The 20265-nt window shown below is 37.4% G+C and overlaps 1 protein-coding gene across 6 annotated transcripts; it reads left to right on the forward strand.

The window, feature by feature from the left end:
- The first annotated feature begins 2779 nt into the window (after positions 1–2779).
- On the forward strand, positions 2780–20006 carry LOC115765167 (AMP deaminase 2). Of its 6 annotated transcripts, none has more exons than XM_030708583.1 (11): positions 2780–3353; positions 12709–12853; positions 14808–15127; positions 15753–15788; positions 17023–17141; positions 17209–17303; positions 17682–18138; positions 18342–18796; positions 18869–19163; positions 19219–19329; positions 19397–20006. In XM_030708583.1, the coding sequence occupies exons 1-11, from the start codon at positions 3227–3229 to the stop codon at positions 19568–19570; spliced, it is 2334 nt and encodes a 777-aa protein (XP_030564443.1). In that variant the 5' UTR covers positions 2780–3226; the 3' UTR covers positions 19571–20006. The 6 variants fall into 6 exon arrangements, with proteins under 6 accessions (XP_030564443.1, XP_030564445.1, XP_030564440.1 ...); XM_030708580.1 differs by lacking the exon at positions 2780–3353 and adding an exon at positions 9428–9914; XM_030708582.1 differs by lacking the exon at positions 2780–3353 and adding an exon at positions 12344–12491.
- The last annotated feature ends 259 nt before the right edge of the window (positions 20007–20265 follow it).

Genomic DNA, 20265 nt, shown 5'->3' on the forward strand with positions numbered 1-20265 from the left:
TGCGTATTATGCGTACTTTTGGTCAGTACGCATGAGTATGTGCGAGTATATTTCAATATAAATGAATGCTGCTCTTTGGCCAGGGCTTTATTCGTATAGATTCATACCAAAACTTGAGTTATCGATACAAAAACTGTACATTTTCTTTATTGCAATCGATTTGTTAGCACACTGAGAGTGAGAACTATGGATTGGGCTAGGTTTGAGCGAATATAGGCACAGAATGCAAAAGGTAATTGGAGATATAATAGAAACAGAATGGAACCAAAATGAACGCATTGCGTAGTTTAGAATTAGATTGAATGAGTTAGAAGCAATGTAAGTTTAAGTCAGAGAGAGATTGAGGGAGAAAGAGCGAGCGAGATAGGACAGGAGCGAGCGAGAGAGAGAGATAGAGAAAGTGAGGCAAGCAGCTGAGTTAGAGATATGGGATTGGAACATGGCCAAGCCGCTATGTTGTGCATATTCGCACAGAGTTGTAATTATTTTTGTGATAAAATCCGAAGCGCAATTTTTTTCCAACTGTATGGTAGGTAAGTGTAAGAAGCAGGGATTGAAACGAGCCACAGCCACAAATTGTCTGTAAATAGTTAGAGAAGCTGGTAAAAATGAGTTAGAAACTCGATTGGGTAATTGGATTGGCAGTAGAATATTAGACGTGGAACTTGGAACTCGAAGTGAAAGTAAAAGTGAAAGTGGAAGCGATAGCGAAAGCGAAAAGCACATTGCCAGCATTTGTTATGAAGGTGCTACGAACAAAGACGTAATTGAAAATGTGATACAGTTTTTTCCTTAATCTACAACTTATGTATTTATTGAACGGTATGCGGTATGCTAGGTCTGGTAATTGGAGAGCGGAGAGCGGAAAGCGGGGAGCGGAGAGCGGGGAGCGGGAAGCATGTTTTAGCTAACGATTATGGGGCAATCAATTAGTTTTCATTTAGAACCACCTTTAGAAGAGAAAGTAATTAGCGGGTTCGGTGGCCGTTTTTTAAAGAGAATGTTACACTTGTTTTTAGGTATTTTGGTTCCATTTAGCTACTTAGTTAAGGCAGTTTTGTTTATGGGCAGCCAAAGAAATTCAAGAGAAGAAAATTACTTATAATACATGAAAAACAAAGACAAAAGCAAGAAAATCTAAACAAAATACAAGCACAACAACAGCAACAACAACAACAACCACAGAAACAACAGCCAGATGACGTGCAGTAAAAGAGAAAGAAATTAAATGAAACAAACAAAAATATTGTAAAAATTTTACACTTTAGGAAAATCTCTAAATTTTAAGCTTTCGGTGTTTTTAAGCAACATTAAAATTTAAACACAGTAAAAAAAACAGCAAAAATTAGCAAAAACCAAAAATACACAAATTTATATATATACATATATATATATATATATTTCGATATTTAAAATTTAATTCGGAAAAAATGGAAAAACATGAAAAAAAAAACATAAAACCAAAACAAATTTAAGAAACTTTTGAGCAAACTCTCGGTGTTTTAAATTAAGCGCATGGAAAATTAATTACACTAAAAGATAACACAATTAATTCATAAAAATAATAATTTAAGTAAACAGACGTAAACCAAAAACCAAAACCTCTTTCACTTTCGTGTCTTTGACTTAAAACCAAAAGCAAAAACAAAAAAAAAAAACAAAAAAAAAAACAAAATATTAAGCATATTTTTTAAATGTAATTTAGCACAAAATAAAAACCCAAAAACAAAACACAACAAACACAATTTTTAAACTACCAACGTATTGATGTGTATTTAATATATTAATGAAAACAAAAACAATGAAAAAACAAAAAAAAAAAACAAAAACAAAAAACAGAAACAGTAACAAAGCAAAAGAAAAATTCAACTTAAATGTATTAAGCATAAAAAATTGTTTTTTTGGTTTTATATAATAAGTTGGGTTTTGATTTGGTTTCAATCGTTTTACGAAACTTTTACAAAACTACGAAATGCAATGCCTGCCAAAGATTTAATGTTTTTAATGCAACAAAAACAAACAAATGTACTTATATGCAACACAAAAACATACAAACAAAGAATCCAAAAAAAAAAACAACAAAAAGTTCAATAAAGCCGTTCCAAACAAGAAACAAACGACAAACAACAAATCAAACAGAACTATATACTTGTTTAGAGATGTTTTGCGTTTCCTTATATACAAAAATAAATGATAATACGAAAAAAATAAAAAACTAAAAAATATTAAAAAAAAAAAAAATACATGTAACAAGAAAATAAAAACTGTCAAAGAAACAGCAATAAATATAAAACTTTGCAATTTCAAATTTGAAAGAAACCAAAAACTGAATAAGTATTTGTCGTGAACAACTGAAATTATTTGTATTAAACTAATAAAGTGAAATGTTTATTGGTTTAATTTTAAACAACACCACAATTTTTATGCATTACATTTAAAACAAAACAAAAATGAAGACACAAAAATAATAAGAAACAAAAAATCAAAATAAACTAAATTACAAAAGAAGAAACGAAGTTTCATTAAATTTTTGTTTTTGTTTCCTAGCGCTCAGTTGCGTCCGCAGCGCCATCTACAAATATTTGAAAGTATCGATACTATCGGTGTCACCCTCACAGCAAAAACAGCTGTTTGGCTCATTAAGCTGTGCCAACTATTTCACGAATATCGGCAACGCCATTAAGACAGCAGGTGGCAACGCCTGACGCATTGAAATTGTCTGCGCTGCGCAATGCACAAAAGCAGTTCTGGCAGTTTCAGTCGCAAAATAAATTTGTAGCGTTTAGAGAGGCATAAAAAGTTCCGCATTTGATTTCGCACATTACAAAGCAGTATTATTGTTATTGTTTTTTTTTTGCGTTGTGGCGTGTGATTTAATTTTTTTGCGTGGTTTATGAGTGAGAAAGTCTTGTATTTACATATGCACTTACAATTTGTGTGCATATAAAACCAAACCGGACATTAAGCGTCGCAACGTTTGCAATTTGACACGAAATTACCACAGAGAAAAGAAAAGCAGAAGCAGGGAAGCAAGAGAGTCTGAAAAGCAAGCCAAAGGTGACGACACCGCAAACGCAGAAGCTGCATCAAGTTCAAGGCACTTCAAAAACGCACAAAATAAAAGCTCCAAGGCACAGAACAGGAGAGAGAACAGGCGTAGCCGGCGTGTGTGAGAGGGAGTGAGAGGGAGTAAGTGTGCGTGTGCGTGTGCGAGGAGTACATCGGCATGCAAAGCTATGAGGATGCATTAAGTGCCAAGGGCTACCGCAGCTTTGGATTTGACACTGACGTTGAAATGGACATGGACCCGGACATGGGCCTGAGCTTGAGGCGCATTGATAAGCGCAAAGGAGGTGAGTGAAGTTTACAGTTACACACACACACGCACGCAAACTGGCGTGTATGTGTATGCATCGTTTGTGCGTGTGTGAGCCATAATTGCTGGTCATTGACAAGCAACATAAAGAATAAATACATGTATATACATACATATACATGTATGTATGCATACACTTTGCATTCGGAGTTGCCTAACAAGAGAAAAAAAGGTGCGACGGCGAAAAAGAAACCAGCGCATTTAACTGTACTTGTGTGACATACGCAATTATTTATGCCCTAAGCCGTCAGTTGAAACACATTGTGCTTGTTGCATGGTACTTGTATCCTGAGTATACTTCACTCACTCAATCTGACTGCAGAGTGGCAACGTTGTGTGATTACTGTTAGTTTCTGTTACAGTAACTGTTTCATGGAGCTGACAGTGTTATTAAGCTCTTTCCGCATGGTAAAAGCGAATTGAAAACTAATCAGTACCAAACGAAAGTTTATATTCCTTATATTATATGTCTTAAAAGTTCGAGTCGTTCTTCTTCATTCCCTAAAAAATAAAACGATTATTCTGTTATAATTAGACACATTTATTGTCTAAATATAGTAAAAACATGTATTTTTAGTATAGTATAAAGGTATTTTGGTATTTGTTACATTTATAAACAATGAGTCAAAAGATTTGATAATATAGAAAATATCTGGCGTCCTATCTATGCCAGGTCTCAAGTACAAGTTTAATGATTGAAGCAGCTGCACGGCATCTATAAAGAAATAATTGTACATATTATATTTTCTACTATAGAGCTATACTATACCAGAACATAGATTTCTAAAGTTCTTAGTATACGAACTTCTTTCTGACTTTAATATGTAATAGGTCCAAATAGACGCAAATGCTCCTCCTTTTATCCACTGCCAATAGCGTTTTTTTGGCTACATCAAATATTTACCAGGTACACTCGGAGTCGGGTTCAATTCGTTCGGGCCAATTATGTAGCAAACAAGTTAAGTGTAGGAAAAAACCAACAACCAACAACAACGACGACAAACTGTCAGACGCATACAGGGCAAAGCCATTTAGAAAATTGGATGCCAATGTGCACGCACACGCAACTGTTCGAATACATATACATACATATATGTAAGTACAGATACATATGCAGATATATGTAATATATATATATATATATGTATATATATGTGCATATAAAGTTCTGTATGCATGTATGTAGGTGCAGCAGAGTCGAATAACTCGACCGTGTTTGCCTTTAGTCAGCTTTATAATATATATCGCATAGCTTTACAATCTTATCTAGGGCATAAGCTTCATTAAAAATGCGAAATAAAATAGCAATCAGCTGGGTACAGGGGTTATTACGACTGCATTTTCGGGATGCAAGAAAGAAACTCCATCAAAAAAAAAAAAAAAAAAAAAAAAAGAAGCAAAAAAATGGGTTAAACTCGAACCCAGCCGCAGCTAATCAACAAAACCAAGCAAGAACACAAGTATATGCTTGTGTGTATTCAAATGTGTTTATGTGGCCTGTTATCAGGCCCTCTAAATTTCACTGACGTGGAGCTTATCATTAGCTCTTCGCCGGCGCTATAAATAAGCCACATGAATAACAGGCTAACATTATTGCTACCAAGCACATTATGCAGACGCTTTCACAATGGCCCGGCAATTGTAACAGCTGGTAATCATTTCAATAAACACACACACACGCACATAAAAACACCAAAGTCAAGTGTATGTGTATTATAATCCAATATATTCAAAAAATATATATACATATGTACATACATTCAGCCCATAGAAACTACGAGAACAGAGCACGCCAAACAAGAGGAAAAGCAAGAATCTTTAACAAATTTCTTGCATGACAAACGTACTTACAAAGCAGCTCGTTTGTAAGTAATTAGAGATATGGACCTGCACCAAAAATAAGTTTAACTTTAAACAGCCCTATAAAATGTATACTGTATATGTTAGTATATATATGTCACTTTTTAAGCTCGAGGTCGAAAAATACTTCCTAAACAACGCACATGCTAGTTATACGTCTTCAATGTTAACAACATTTAAGAATTTGGGGGCATGAGGACATACATTTTTACAAATAGTAATTAAAATCGGTTAAAAAAAAAAAAACAGCAATTCGATTGTAAGTAATAAAACATTGGGCGATTTTACAGTTTACAATTGAATACTGCGCAATATTTGGTTAAGAACACACGTAAACAACATTGCTTTTGGAAAATTTTCAAAAAATTTATTGAATTCGCAAATCATTTAGCTACAAAATCGGCTCACACATGCATATAGTATATGTGGATACCAATGAGTGTTCATATATTTGCCCGGATACATTAACCTGATGAATCTATGAGTCACACAAATATACGCGAATATGATATAGTATCTGCCCACGCATTTGCTATTCCGTTATAATTGAGCTTTTTTTCGAAACGGTCATTGATATGGCACATCGAGTATAACCCACGAGTAGTTCATTTCGTCTGGGAACTTTTGTAGAACAGACCGTTTGGCGTTTGTCTAGGCATAGGTCAGGGTTTCAATTAGAACAACAACAGTAAAAGGAACAATAGGAAAATAACAAACAATGGCATACAGTCAAAAGTTTGCACACTTTTTGCTTTTTGCTTTGCTCTCTTTTCTTTTTATTTTATTTTTTTGGATTCAGCTTTTGCTTTAGTTTCTATGTAATTTGTGCTAGTTGCACTCTCTCTACTCTTTCTCTCTCTCTCTCCCTCCCTCTCTCTCCCTCTCTCTCTCTCTCTCTCTCTCTCTCTCTCTCTCTCTCTCTACTCTTTCTCTCTTACCGTCTTAGTCTTTGCCAAAATATAACGGCTGTAGCTCACGCTAAAATATATTCTTTCATTTGAATATCTCTCTACTCTCCAAAATACCCTTTCAGAGTTCGTAAGCATGGAAAGGAATTGCATTTAACTCTGTAGAGTACAAGATAGTCGTGTTGGTCCTTTTGTCTACAAAATCTGAATAAAATAAGCAAAATAAAATAAAATCTTAATATTCAATTTTTAAATACAATATTATGCATATTATTTGCTTAGTTTACAAATTAATTATTTTTATAGGTCTCCTAATTGGATCTTAAATATTCTGTATTCAAAAAAAATCGCATGTATGGAATTCTTATTTTTATCAAACGTAGTTATTATAAGTCTTCTCTTTTATTGCTGTTTTTATGACATTGATTTCTCTTCCCAGTTTGGCAAATATATTTACGAGTTGACTATCATATATGTTCCGAGCATTTTATGTTATATGTATCTATATATATTAATAGTATGCATGTAAGGGTATTTGAATTTCTTCAACCCAAAGAGAACTCTTCGCATTTGTTTATGATACAATGCTGAGTACATTTACCAAGCTTTTAGAGTATCTCAGCTTCGTTCTAGTCGAGTCAACTTGCATATATATACATATATACTAGATTTTCCGATTAGTATCTGTCATATGTTTTTTTTTCTGTGCTCTTGACTCCAAGTTTACGAACCGCTCGAAATGAAAATCAGTTTACTTCGCGTATTCGTTTGGACAAAAGCTCAATTCAATATACTCACAAATCTGGGCAGCCGGAGAAAAACCCTTTTGAGCGTTATGCAATGGCCGCGAGTGGCGAGTGGCCGGTCGCAGGGCCGTCGCAATTTGTGTCGGTTGACACTTTTATAAAAATCAATTGAAACGCGGGCAATGCCCAAATGGCAAAGTGCCCGAAATAGCCAGAAGTCGACAACAAAATACAAAACAAAACGCAGCAATTAATAAGCGCACAATTCGGTCAATAAAATCAACAACAAAAGCCAAAATATTTGCAGCCAAAAATAAACACAGCAACAACAACGACGAATAGACTATTTTTCATATGTATATATATGCATATATATATAGATATTTCTGATATGGTTGAGAAACCCCGACTCTTAAATAAAGTAAATGTAAATTCCTTGAAAGTCAACTCAACTCTAACAGAGTTTAACTGACTTACGAAATCCTCTGAATGCGTAGATCTCAGCAAATAAGGGCTAGAGACTGCAAATTTGGATTGTAATCGATAAGTATCGATTATTTTGCGCATACATCGAAGCTTATTGGAGCAAAAAACTCCAAATTTGTTATGTAGACTCTCATATAATGAGGAAGCAATAGGAATTATTGAGCTGGGGCTGAATATTTCATATAGATCGAAGTATAAATATCTAAGTTACTCAAGAATGCATTTACTATTGAGGGAAAGAAGAAGCTCAGCCGATGTTTATATGTGTTAGTGTGGTCGGTATGGGGTCTACATTAGTCGGATACTCTCGACAAGAACACTTGATTGTTGGGTCAAGAATTGTAAAGATGTTTACATTTCAAAGGAGTTCATACCCTTGATTTGCTTTCCCATTCAGATTTGATTAACATTCTTCTTACGCCCTTGCAAGTAGTTCAATTGAGCCTCTTATCCGACAGAATAATCCTTTTATACTGGGCGAATAATAAAAGTGAATAGTATTCATTAGACAGGGGGAGGGGGCGAATAAACAGCGATTACTTGCAAGTTCGTCGGCATATTTGTTTTACTTATAGAGCCATCATTTAAAGCACAATATGGCGTAGCACAGTCGGCTGCTTTTTGTCATTTATATGCTAATTTTGATAGACTTGTTGTCATTTACAAATTTGACTGCCGGGCACCGTCGCCATGCACCCAGCTCCCACCACAATGGACGTCAGTGTTGTTTGGGCCATTAGCATTGATTGCCAGACGAGTGCCGCTAAGTGCCCCGATGGCGTAATCAGGCCGACGACGGCAAGCCCCTCGCCAATTTGTAAGGAAAAATTACTAGCACTCGGAACACTAGATACGAGTTCTTCGTCGTAAAACTCTTCAGATCTAGTGGCTAAATATACCTGTACATATGATATCTTGGAGTTGTTTAAAACTGGGCCATTTCAAGGATACAATCTAAGTAGTTAATATGTTCTATAATTGTTATTATTGACAGATTATCGATATGTTTGACCTCAAACTAGTTTTGGTTTGTTCTAGAATCGATAGATAAGATTGCTTATCGATATCTGTAATGATAACAATGAATTATAATGTTTTGAGATGTTTAAACATTCAGATTCTATATAGCTTATGGGTATTATTTTGATCGATACTGATATCTATTTTCTTTTATTTAATTATGCATTTCTTAAACTTCAGCAAAGTGACCCGCATGTGTGCTTAAAACATTAAAAATTTTAAAATCAAAGTTCGATGTTATCGATTTATAGCTCATATATTTGCTGTGTGTGTCGCTTATACATTACATAATCTTCGCTTTATTTAGCCATTAAAACTCCAGATAACGTGAATCATTTCAAGCTTTAACTGAACAAATAGGCCCCATCAAAGTACTTGTAGAGCAACATAATACGCACGGCCAGCAAGTTCTTGGTAACGCTTTTCTCCGCTGGATAGCCCCAATATACAAAGATATTATGTATACCTGTTTATATATTTATATATATAGACACTCTGTTGATCCAACAAATTAGATGCATTTCACAATAATAGCGGAAGCTTTTCTGCTGAGAATCGCAGAGAGCGCTGAGAGGGCGACCGACTAAACGTCTAAAGAGCGAAAGCTCTGCATTGCAATTGGCTCTCAATTGTCAAATACCTAACTTTAGGCGATGTATAAACTTTGGATGAAAACATCTGGCAGTGAACGACAACTGCCACCCATTTGACAGGGGCCAAAACAAAGAAAGTATCCACAGTAAAAAATTAGCGCGTAGATGTGCATATTGCGTTGCGGCCCGAAGCACAAAACAGAAACGGAATCAGAAGCAGAAATCTGTACGTGAATGCTCACTGACATATATATGACCATATACAAATAAATTGATAAAGTAAACCTCAACCGGGCAATTATAACTTCGAAACTTGCCAGAGGATTAGAAATAAAGAGAGAGAGAGAGAGAGCGGGAGAGAGAGACAGAGAAGAAGCGGCAGAGTGTGAGTGTGTGTGTGAGAGAAAAAGCAAAATTAAATTTATTACATAAAGTTTTTCTTATTTTTTGGACGAAACATTAAAAATCTGTGTAAATGCTACCGAAATTCCTTGTAACGTAACAGAAGCTTCCAAAGCGTTTGGGGGCACGCTGCATATTAACGGAGGCGCCACGAAATCTGTCGCCATCCGAGGCAAGGCATAAACCATTAACGTGCTTCATTGCTGGCGTTGTGTGACCTGCGGCAAACGTTTGCTATAGAACAAAATGGCCTATCGCGGCATTATAGGCAATACGGACGGTACCGACAGCAATGACCAGGACACCGATTCCCTAGAAGATGCGCTTTCCGAACCCAGCAAGGAGGCAATGGCCACTATGCCGCATCGCAACAAGCTAACACGTCCAGCTTCGGCAGGTGCTGCAGCTGCAACAGGGGCGTCGCATGTCAACAACTCCATTGCACTCCACCCGCCGATGGCCACCAAAGTCTCCAAAATCATTAAGATGAGACACAACCAGCCGGCGACGAACAAATGTAATTGTAAGTGTGACCAAACTCAATGCAAGCAACCAAAACAAACTTTGATCTGGTTTGGTATTTATTTATTTTGGTTTTTTTTTTTTTGTCACTTGCTCGCACACCCGACGCACACCCTGCAGAAACAAGAAATTTACACACACACACACACACGTACGTACACAGAGCAGCAGCAACACACGCGTTTGATAGCGGCGCATATGCAACACGGCACTACAAGCAAATTGAACTTGTTTGACTGAGCTCCACTTAGCGCGTTCACAGGTTGGGAACTATAAAGCATTTCTGCATTTCTTCTTGAATTTCAACTTGACATTTAAATCCAAGTTATTCAATCGAATGTGCTCTAATGGGGAGTATTATGACTATCTCACAAAATGTATAGCACTTTGGAGGAAACATTTCGAACCCCTTTGAAAATATTTGTATAATTGACCTTTTCTGTAGCTATTGTTGGGCACAGAGTGGAAGATCTAAGTTCAGTTACTATTTTTATTTTATTTTTAGAAAAATCTTTAGCAAACTTGTCATATAATGAATTAATCTCATTAATCAATCTATTAACAAAACAACAGTGTAATTATGATTGATAATAGATTTATTGTATTTTCTTAAGATTCACCATAAAGATTACGATTTCAAGCCTTTGGAGTCAGGTTTCGAGCCTGGTACCTCTTTAGTTTTCTACTCTGACTCGCCAAGATATTCTGCCCTAAGCTTTAATGCTGTGTACAGTCATCTATCGCTGAGTAGAACGATTCAGTTTTAAATGTGATTTTAATTTGACAAATATTAAAAAAAACATATTGACAATAATTTAAAAACTTGCCAATCTATAAACACCATGACCATATAGTCTAGTGTAGAATGTATGGCGCTCAACTTAAAGAGCGAACAAGAAAGTTGATGCATGTCATCTCTCATCTTCGGAACAACTATCTCCTCGACTCAGCCCAACTCAGCTCATCTCGGCTCGACTCGAGGTGACACCATCTCAATATCCATGATCATGATGTCTAGCAGCGGGATGACGCCAGTGTGTGGGTTGTTTTGGTCACGTCTGAGCTGCTATTGATTTCCAATATGTAAACAGTCTATGCTTGCTTTCTCTACACTTTACTGAGAGGCCGCATTACTTTCTCATGTGATTTGTAATGCCAAAAAAAAAGTGACTTTGATTTTATATGTGAATATATGTCCTAGATTATATTTAAAGAAGTCCAAAGATGATCAATTTCTATGGTGTATAATTGTATTTCTATTTAACTTTAAACATATAGTTAAATTATCAAAGAAAAATATATTTAGATAATAATATTTAACTATACAAAATGGTTAAACTATAGAAATGAAATAAACAAATAAATAAAAATATATTTGTATATATTTATAAATATATTGTTAAATTATAAAAATTATATCTGATTTGACAGAGAATTGATCTGTGATCGATTAATGAAATTGGTAGCAACTGTTAGACAGACATGACTAGATTTAATGGGTTTCTAAGGCTAATCAACACCATATATTAAAATATTTATAAGTAGAATATTTATTTAAATATATATATAGCAACTATATAGCTGGTTCGCACAGTATATAGAGCCAGCAGTTTTTCGTAGACTTTGAACATTTGAATGAAACAATTTTTGTTTAAATTTATTATTATTATTCGTATTATTTTCATATACAAATTGCGGTATACATTTGAGTTCTGCCCAAAATTGGCATATACATATATACTGGGTATTCCTCGAAAATTTCCTTAATTAAATCAAATCAATTGATGTGAATTTCAGCCCAGCTGTTTTGCTGGTTAACTGGTTTCGTTTAAGCTTGGACTCAAAGTAGAAAGTAAATTAGAATTTCAGACTGAAAAAAAAATTTAAATATAGAAGCAAATACATAATCGAGAGATTCATAATTAATAAAGATTAGATGCAGGTACTTCTGCCATTTGTACAATAATTCTGAGCAAAGGCAAATAATTTATGTCAATTGTTAAACTCGCAACCAATGCATTGTTAACAGCACACTTTATTCTGGCAGTGTATTGAAGATTCATTGTGAATTTGTTATTTGATTTACGCTATCGCCGCCAGCTATTTAAGCTGCCTTTCGCAGTCGAGTTGTTTTCGAGCTGACTCTGCAGTCGATTCGTTTTCGAAATTTTATAATCGTGCATCTCAGACTCGTAAATTGTGTTGTTTTCCAAAATACAAAAAAGGAAAACAGCAACAACAACTGAGTCCGCCGAGCGAGAGCGAGTCTACATTGGCTCTCCAGGTATTGCCGCGAACCGTAGTCGTCGCAGTTCAGTTTCAGGTCTCGAGTCATTAAAGCGCCAGCGCTCGTTCAGGTTACAAGTGTGCTCCAAAACCGGAGCGGGAACTTCGATAAGGATATTAGGAGCCAACCCTTTGACACCAAATACAGTCAGACCAGGCATGAACTTCAATCGAATGGACAGTGCACATCGTTTGCGCGTGGATGTCAAGCTCTTTGGGGGCAATGTCATGGATCCGGCAAGCGTCAATAATAAAAGCATTGACCCAGAGCTTGAGACGATAGCACCGATTTGTAGGTTGACAAAACAAGTACTTATATACATATATATAGACATCTATTAAAATAGACACCAATATCATCAATATAGCACTTGAGTGCAATCCACATTTATATAAACTATATATATATATATAACCTATATATATATATATATATATATGTGTGTGTGTGTGTAGAAAAACAATATTTATTTAGCTTCAATTAAAAGTCAATTTATTCTATATTACAGGCGATTTACCCGATTCAGTTGATAATGATAAGACCGATGTTGATAATGAGCTCACTAATGAAATTTCGGCCCCATATGAAGTACCTCAGTTTCCCATTGAACAGATTGAGAAGAAATTACAAATACAGCGCATACTCAATGAAAAGTGAGTACAAAACTAAATAACCTATATATTTAATTATTGGAAGGAATTTCGAACATTACAAGAGTATTAATGTAAGCCTGGTACACTAATGAAATTATAGAGGAGCCTAATAAAGTTGAAGTAGAGTTTGCGCTAGGAAACACTTCTATCTAGAAGGTATTATATACTGCATAAAGTGCACATGGATTGAGATATAGTTCGATTATACAGATACTCTGACATATAATATAACGTAGCTTACCGATGTGCTAACAATTTTCTAGGTTTCCTGGGTCTAGTTGCTAATCCAGCCATTCCAACTGTCATTTATATAGGATCGTAATGAACAACAACAAAAACAACATGGGTTTTTTTTAAACCCCTTGCAGCGGCTTTTTTAAATACCTCATGAAATATGTTACACCTTAAAGTAATCATTCTGGGACACCATAAAGTCTGTCTAGCCTGTTCCCATGCAAGTTAGATAAAGATCAATAGGGATTCAAATTACTATATCAAATATCTGCTTTAGGAACCAAGACTCAAAATTTGAGTAATATGAAAACTTGTTTATCAATAAGCTCGTTTTGAGCCAAGTTCAGAGTTCGAATCCCCGTATTCTCTTAGCCTAATCTATACATAATTACCCGTACTATTCAAAAGATTCCCTCAACAGCTTATAAGAATATCCGATTATATCGAATAACTATACTTCGTATATTGACCTGTCCGGAAGGGAAGGGTATTTAATCTTCCGGCAAGTGGAAGAGCACCCTGCTTTCTAGTTATCAAGTTCACATTGTTTTGGGGTTCCAACCACTAATCCAAGCGACTAGACGAACATAGACACTTGGTCATGGGCAACAGGGCCTAGTGCATAGGGAATAGGGAATAGGGGATAGGGGAGCCGAGGTTCTGCGAGCGGGTCATGTGGGCCAAGCAGGTGTGGGCAAAGCATAGACGAAAACAAGGTTGAACACGTTTTGATTTTGAATGGGACTGCATTAGGTACTGGCCAGCAACACGAGCGCGTCGCGAACACGGCTTATGACATAATGATGAAACCACCACCACCACCACCAACAACAGCACCAGCGGGCAGCCGGAGAGCCGAGCAGTCAGCAGGGCCAACAGTGTGAAGGTAGCACAATTTGAATTTTGGATGCCGTCACTTTTAGTACAATTTGTGCATCCATATAACTTGGAGGGCGCGCATCGCTGCAAGAAAGCGCAAAAGTCGAACGCGTATCCGGCTGCCGCTTAACCCCTTAACCCGGTTACCATCTGTGCGGCTGGGTGCGCGCGCGGGTTCAGGGTTCTGAGTTCTGGCTACTTGTCGCATTTTCGCGTCTTGTCCCAACGACCTACGCTGACATTGCGGACCCGCAATCATCCAGTCATTGGTTTTGTTCGTGTGACACGCCAAAGCGCCAAAAGTTTCGAACTTCGCACTGCCAGTTGTAGTTTGGCTGTTGTCTTTTATCACAGATTAGGGCTATCAGCTTTTATATCGTACATGACCTTAGGAACCACCAACAAAATGATTAATGTTCCTTGGAGCAGAACAACCTCTTAGCCTAGTCGGGGGGCGGGGGTATTCATAATTTTTGGCAAATAACGCTGGGTCAACCAACGGGCTGGGACGCCCTCCAACCCTGGCTGACTTGCCATCGCGTGCCCAATTGTAAATTATCGAGTGCTGGCTCTATAAATTAATCGCTCAATCGATCATTGGGCCACTGTAAACTTGACCTGAAACGCCAGCCCGACGCTGGTCCATTCGCTGAGCTCATTGCTCAGGTGCAACATGTCGTTCGCGGATGATAGCTATAGCTTCTGCCGCCATTACGAGTACCGGCCGGAGGAGGAACAATGGTGCATTCTTGCCGGCGACCCGTTAACCAAAGTTCTTAATTGAATTTTTCCCTCTCTCTCTCTCTCTCTCTCTGTCTGTCTCTTTCCTGCCCTTCCATAGGCAATCGACAGGTCAGCGTGTGGTGACCACTGCAGCCAGTCCTCATAGCAGTTCCGAGTCGGAAGGTCAAATGCCTACAGAAAGGCGTTTGACCGAAGCGGACATCACCTTTCAGCGCGTGTCCGTGTCGGGCGAGGATACCAGCGGTGTGCCGCTCGAGGACCTGGAGCGCGCATCGACTTTGCTTATCGAGGCGCTAAAGTTGCGCTCCCATTATATGGAAATATCAGATCAATCGTTTCCAACGACCACAGCACGCTTTCTTAAGACGGTGCGCCTCAAGGATCAATACAGCGATTTGCCTGTTAGATCGGTTTCAGGTAAGTCCAAGTCTCAGCCACCGCTGACATCGGTTGCTCCCTTCAAGAAAGCGGCTACCGCGTTTATGTACAGGCATTCCATGTACTTAGTAGAGAGTTTTGCCAGTGTTGTATAGCACCATGAAGTACATACCAATGTTTACTGTGTATGCGATGTATAATACAATCGATAGTTTTTATCGTTCATTTTATGTACATAGATCAATTTTAACATGCGCTAGGAACGCGTTAAGCTGTTTACTCTCTTATTTTCAGCTAGAACCACCTTGCAACCTACCCCTCTCTCATTCTCTCTCTCTCTCTCTCTCTCTCTCTTTTTGATATAAATATAATAATGTATATACTCATATACATATGCGTCTCTTTCTTTTTGTATATCTCGCTCGTTAGCCGCAGCTATATTATTCGTGTCATGTCTTCTATTGCGTTTAGTAAGTTGACCATTTACATATCTACATATATGTATGATTTTTTAAGACCGACCCTCTCTCTACGCTCAGGTGTCTCGTTTGTGTTGTTTTTTTATCCTCATTCTTTTTATAATGCTCTGTGTATTTTCATTTTATTTCTTTTTATCATTTTGTATAAAGTTTTCTATATATTATTTTTATTTCATTTTTTATAGACATAATTCGCAAACAAAGTATGGCGAGCTATACAGGTAATTCGGCCGCGGCTGTCTCCGTGTTCGGATGCAATCGTTTTGTTCCTTTTTTGCCTTCCTGCTCTCCCTCTCTGTCTTTTTCGCTCTCTCTCTCTCTCTCACACACACACACACAACCACCCACAAGCAACCCGTATTGTTTTACTGTTATTTGTTGACTGATCCAATATTTACACTCATTCATTTGTTGAGCCGCTTTACGCTCTTTTGTTTGTGCTCTTGCGCTCTCCCTCTCTCTTACTGTGTTTATGTTTATGTTTCTGTTCAGTGTGTTGCCCGCTCTCTTTAGTAACACCCGCGTGCCGTAGCATTTAGCCTTTGTTACAGACACAATCTGTACTTAAATATTTGCAATGCTTTGTTATTTTTGTTATTTACACTCAATTTTGTGTCCCGCTCTCTCTCTCTCTCTCTCTCTAATGTGTTTTGCATTTGTTAACAGTTATTACTTTGCTAACAGCTCTCACTCGCTCTCCGCCTTGCACGCACTTTATCTTCTGCCTGCCTGCAGTAGAGTACATACATACATACATATATGTAATTTCGCCACGTTTGACCCACCTTTAAAAATGTTTTAAACACCTCACCTGAAAGACTTTAGTACAAAGTTAAATATGTTATTTCCCTGTGAATATACGTGAACAGGGTAGACACGCCATATGATAACCGACATGTATTTGTTTGTACTTACGAATCTGTATCTTTAAATCAACATGCTGTTTTTTTTTTTAATTTTAAATTAAAATTTTAATATGAATGGCATATCATATCATATTCGCAATGCCCTTTTAGGTCGGCAAACTGAGTAAACTTAACTGAAAAATGAATTTATACGCAAGCTTTCACATTATTAAAACTTATCAAACAGTTAGCTGAAAAATTACTTTAATTGCAAGCTTTCACACTTAAAACCTTAAAAACTGTTTACAAGCAAAAATTGTATTTCCACTTAAAAAATATACATATATAACAGCTGACAGCCCTGTTCTTCACGCACACAAACACAACTACAACAACACTTTGTACGTTTGTGTGTAGCGTATTTGCAAAAGAAGAAAAAAATAACGTTAATTTAGTTTTAAATAGTTTGTACAACATTTACCAACACTGCCGCTGATAATCAATTTTAATGCCAATATACCCACACCAACATATGTATGTGCATACATATACATACATATTTCTTATTACATTACACACGCAAATAACTCGACACCCAAACGACGTGCAGAGCTCCATTCGTTGCCATCGCCCCTTAAATCTATACATGCCTGGGATGTAGAATTCGTGCCCGATGAAGATTATATTATCAAGCCAGTGAATGGAGTCTTTCACATTTACAATGATGAGGTAAGCAACCGAAATGCCAAAAGGATTCATTCATATACTAAGAATATTTCCATTTTCCATTTTCCAGGAGTGCACCAGCGAGCTGGAGTTTACGTATCCGGATATGAACCAGTTCGTGAATGACATGCAGGTCATGTGTAATATGATTGCCGATGGACCATTGTAAGTGTATATACATATATCTATTATAGATATATTTCTATTATTACCATCCGATCAGCTTCAAACTTATGTTCACATGTTTCGCGCTTTTCGCAAATGCACCCCCTTGCATGGAAAATAGGGGCCAAGAGGTACATGGCCTGAAATCCTAGTTAAATCCGATCGAATTTTAATTCTAGTTAAAAAGTTGTATATTTAAAATGAATGGGTAAAAAACTGCAAAAACTGTTGATTGCACATTTATATTAAACGGGATTCACTGATTGCGAAAAATCCACTACGCTGAGTGGAATTAGAAATTCGCGGGCAAAGCCTGGTGTACATGTTACATGTTAATACACATTATTAAAATTGCTCTTATTTTTCTTTTATTTTTAGAAAATCATTTTGCTATCGTCGCCTTTGCTATTTGTCCTCCAAGTACCAGATGCATGTGCTGCTAAATGAGCTGCGCGAGCTGGCCGCCCAGAAGGCGGTGCCGCATCGTGACTTTTACAACACTAGAAAAGTGGATACCCATATACATGCAGCCTCTTGTATGAATCAAAAGCATTTGCTGCGCTTCATCAAGAAGACGCTAAAGAACAATGCCAACGAGGTGGTCACCCACACAAATGGACAGCCGATGACATTGGCACAGGTGTTCCAATCGATGAACCTGACCACATACGATCTGACCGTTGATATGCTGGATGTCCATGCCGATCGTAATACGTTCCATCGTTTTGATAAATTCAATTCCAAATATAATCCCATTGGCGAATCGCGTCTCCGGGAAGTCTTCCTCAAGACGGACAATTATTTGAATGGCAAATACTTTGCACAAATTATAAAGGTAAGTCAAAACCAGGGCTGCGAAAACCAAAAAGCCATGTCAGTGGGTCGATTCACACTCCGAACCAACTTCCTTTGGTTTGGTATCACACCTTGGTTCGGATGTCAGTTGGCATGTTGCTTGGTTTTCTTTTGGGGCTCTAACTGGTTTAAAAATGTAGACATAAAGTTTTATCCTTACTCAAATCCCGTTTACTCCTTAAGGAGGTGGCCTTTGATCTGGAGGAATCCAAGTATCAAAATGCAGAGCTCCGTCTCTCCATCTACGGCAAGTCGCCCGATGAGTGGAACAAACTGGCCAAGTGGGCCATCGACAATAATGTCTACAGCTCGAACATACGCTGGCTAATACAAATACCGAGGCTATTCGATATATTCAAATCCAACAAGATGATGTCGTCATTCCAGGAGATAATCAATAACATTTTTCTACCCTTGTTCGAGGCAACCAATAAGCCAAGCGAGAATCCCAACTTGCATCGCTTCTTGAACTATGTGATTGGTTTCGATTCTGTGGATGATGAGTCGAAGCCAGAGAATCCGCTCTTTGATAGCGATGTGCCGCGACCAGAAGAATGGACATACGAGGATAATCCGCCGTATGCCTACTATATATACTATATGTATGCCAATATGACGGTGCTCAACAAATTTAGAAAGTGAGTAGTGAGAGTACAAATTTCCTGATGCATAAATCTATATTGATCTCCAATCGTCCTCAACGCAAACAGGCAGCGTGGCATGAACACATTTGTGCTGCGCCCCCATTGCGGCGAGGCTGGGCCAGTGCAGCATCTGGTCTGTGGCTACTTGATGGCCGAGAACATTTCGCACGGTCTGCTGCTGCGCAAGGTGCCAGTGCTGCAGTATCTATACTATCTAACCCAGATAGGTATTGCCATGTCGCCGCTGTCGAATAATTCGCTGTTTCTCAACTATCATCGGAATCCGTTGCCCGAATATTTGGCTCGTGGACTAATTATCTCATTGTCCACCGATGATCCGCTACAGTTTCACTTTACCAAGGTAACTAGAGTGACGATTTGATCAACTTGTTTCACACATTTCTCTGTTGGCTTAGGAACCGCTTATGGAAGAGTACAGCATTGCGGCACAGGTGTGGAAGCTCAGCTCATGCGACATGTGCGAGCTGGCCCGCAACAGCGTCATCATGAGCGGCTTTCCACATAACGTAAGTGAATTCCAAAAGGTTTCTCTCTTATCTATTTGAGAGTTTTAATATATCCGTTTCGCAACAGATCAAGCAGCAATGGCTGGGACCCAACTACTTTGAGGATGGCATCAATGGCAACGATATAACTCGCACTAATGTGCCAGAGATACGCGTGGCCTATCGCTATGAGACCTTACTGGATGAGCTCTCAAACATATTCAAAGTGAATCAGACTTGCCACCTAAAGGAATGCGATTAAAGCATCCACAGAGAGAGAAGAGCGGTCGATTTATAAAATATCAAACAAAATTATATATGCAATTTAGATACTTGCTTCTTATATACATTTACATTTATTTGTACCTATACACATTTGCGTACTTCGATGTGAATGTTTTTCTCAACTAATCAATTATATTAACCCGACAGACCAAAATTCTACATACTTACATGAGTAGATGTAACAAACTTATATACAGGGCGTATTGGCTAGCAGCAGCAGCGATGACTGCAATTTGCAGCAAATGCATCAAATAATCAGAAGTTTCTTAGCAAATATGTAAAACGTATAAATATCAATTTTAGGTAGATTCTTTGCTTTGCAATCGAATTAGACGAAAATTAAATATATTTTAAAAATAAAACTTATGTGAATTGTAAACTCTAAATAAACCAAGTTGCGAATTGCTAATAAATGTACGATATTTATTTCTTACAACAGAAAAGGCATTTGAATTTGCCGGCTAATTCAAATGCTACTGGCGCCACCTAGCAGGCGTTCAGAAAGCGTTGTTTGTTCAACTGCACAGCGTTGCCATACCTTTTCTATTTAACTTTTCTGCAACAGGTTTTTAATGATAACCATTATTTATGACAACAGAAACGCTTACTCATATTTGAGTTTACCCAATATTCTTTGGCATATCAACTGATTTGCATTTTTTTTAAATAAAC

The sequence above is a fragment of the Drosophila novamexicana genome, unplaced genomic scaffold, assembly GCF_003285875.2.
Source record: "Drosophila novamexicana strain 15010-1031.04,08,12 unplaced genomic scaffold, DnovRS2.1 tig00000932-arrow-arrow-pilon, whole genome shotgun sequence".
Classification (NCBI taxonomy): domain Eukaryota; kingdom Metazoa; phylum Arthropoda; class Insecta; order Diptera; family Drosophilidae; genus Drosophila; species Drosophila novamexicana.

Excerpts from the sequence above, each read along its gene's own strand:
- LOC115765167 (XM_030708580.1), top strand. The coding sequence starts at position 9,638 with ATGGCCTATCGCGGCATTATAGGCAATACGGACGGTACCGACAGCAAT. Across the intron at positions 9,915-12,708 it reads GGCGACGAACAAATGTAATT|GCGATTTACCCGATTCAGTT; the intron begins GTAAGTGTGACC and ends TCTATATTACAG. Across the intron at positions 19,164-19,218 it reads TACAGTTTCACTTTACCAAG|GAACCGCTTATGGAAGAGTA; the intron begins GTAACTAGAGTG and ends CTGTTGGCTTAG.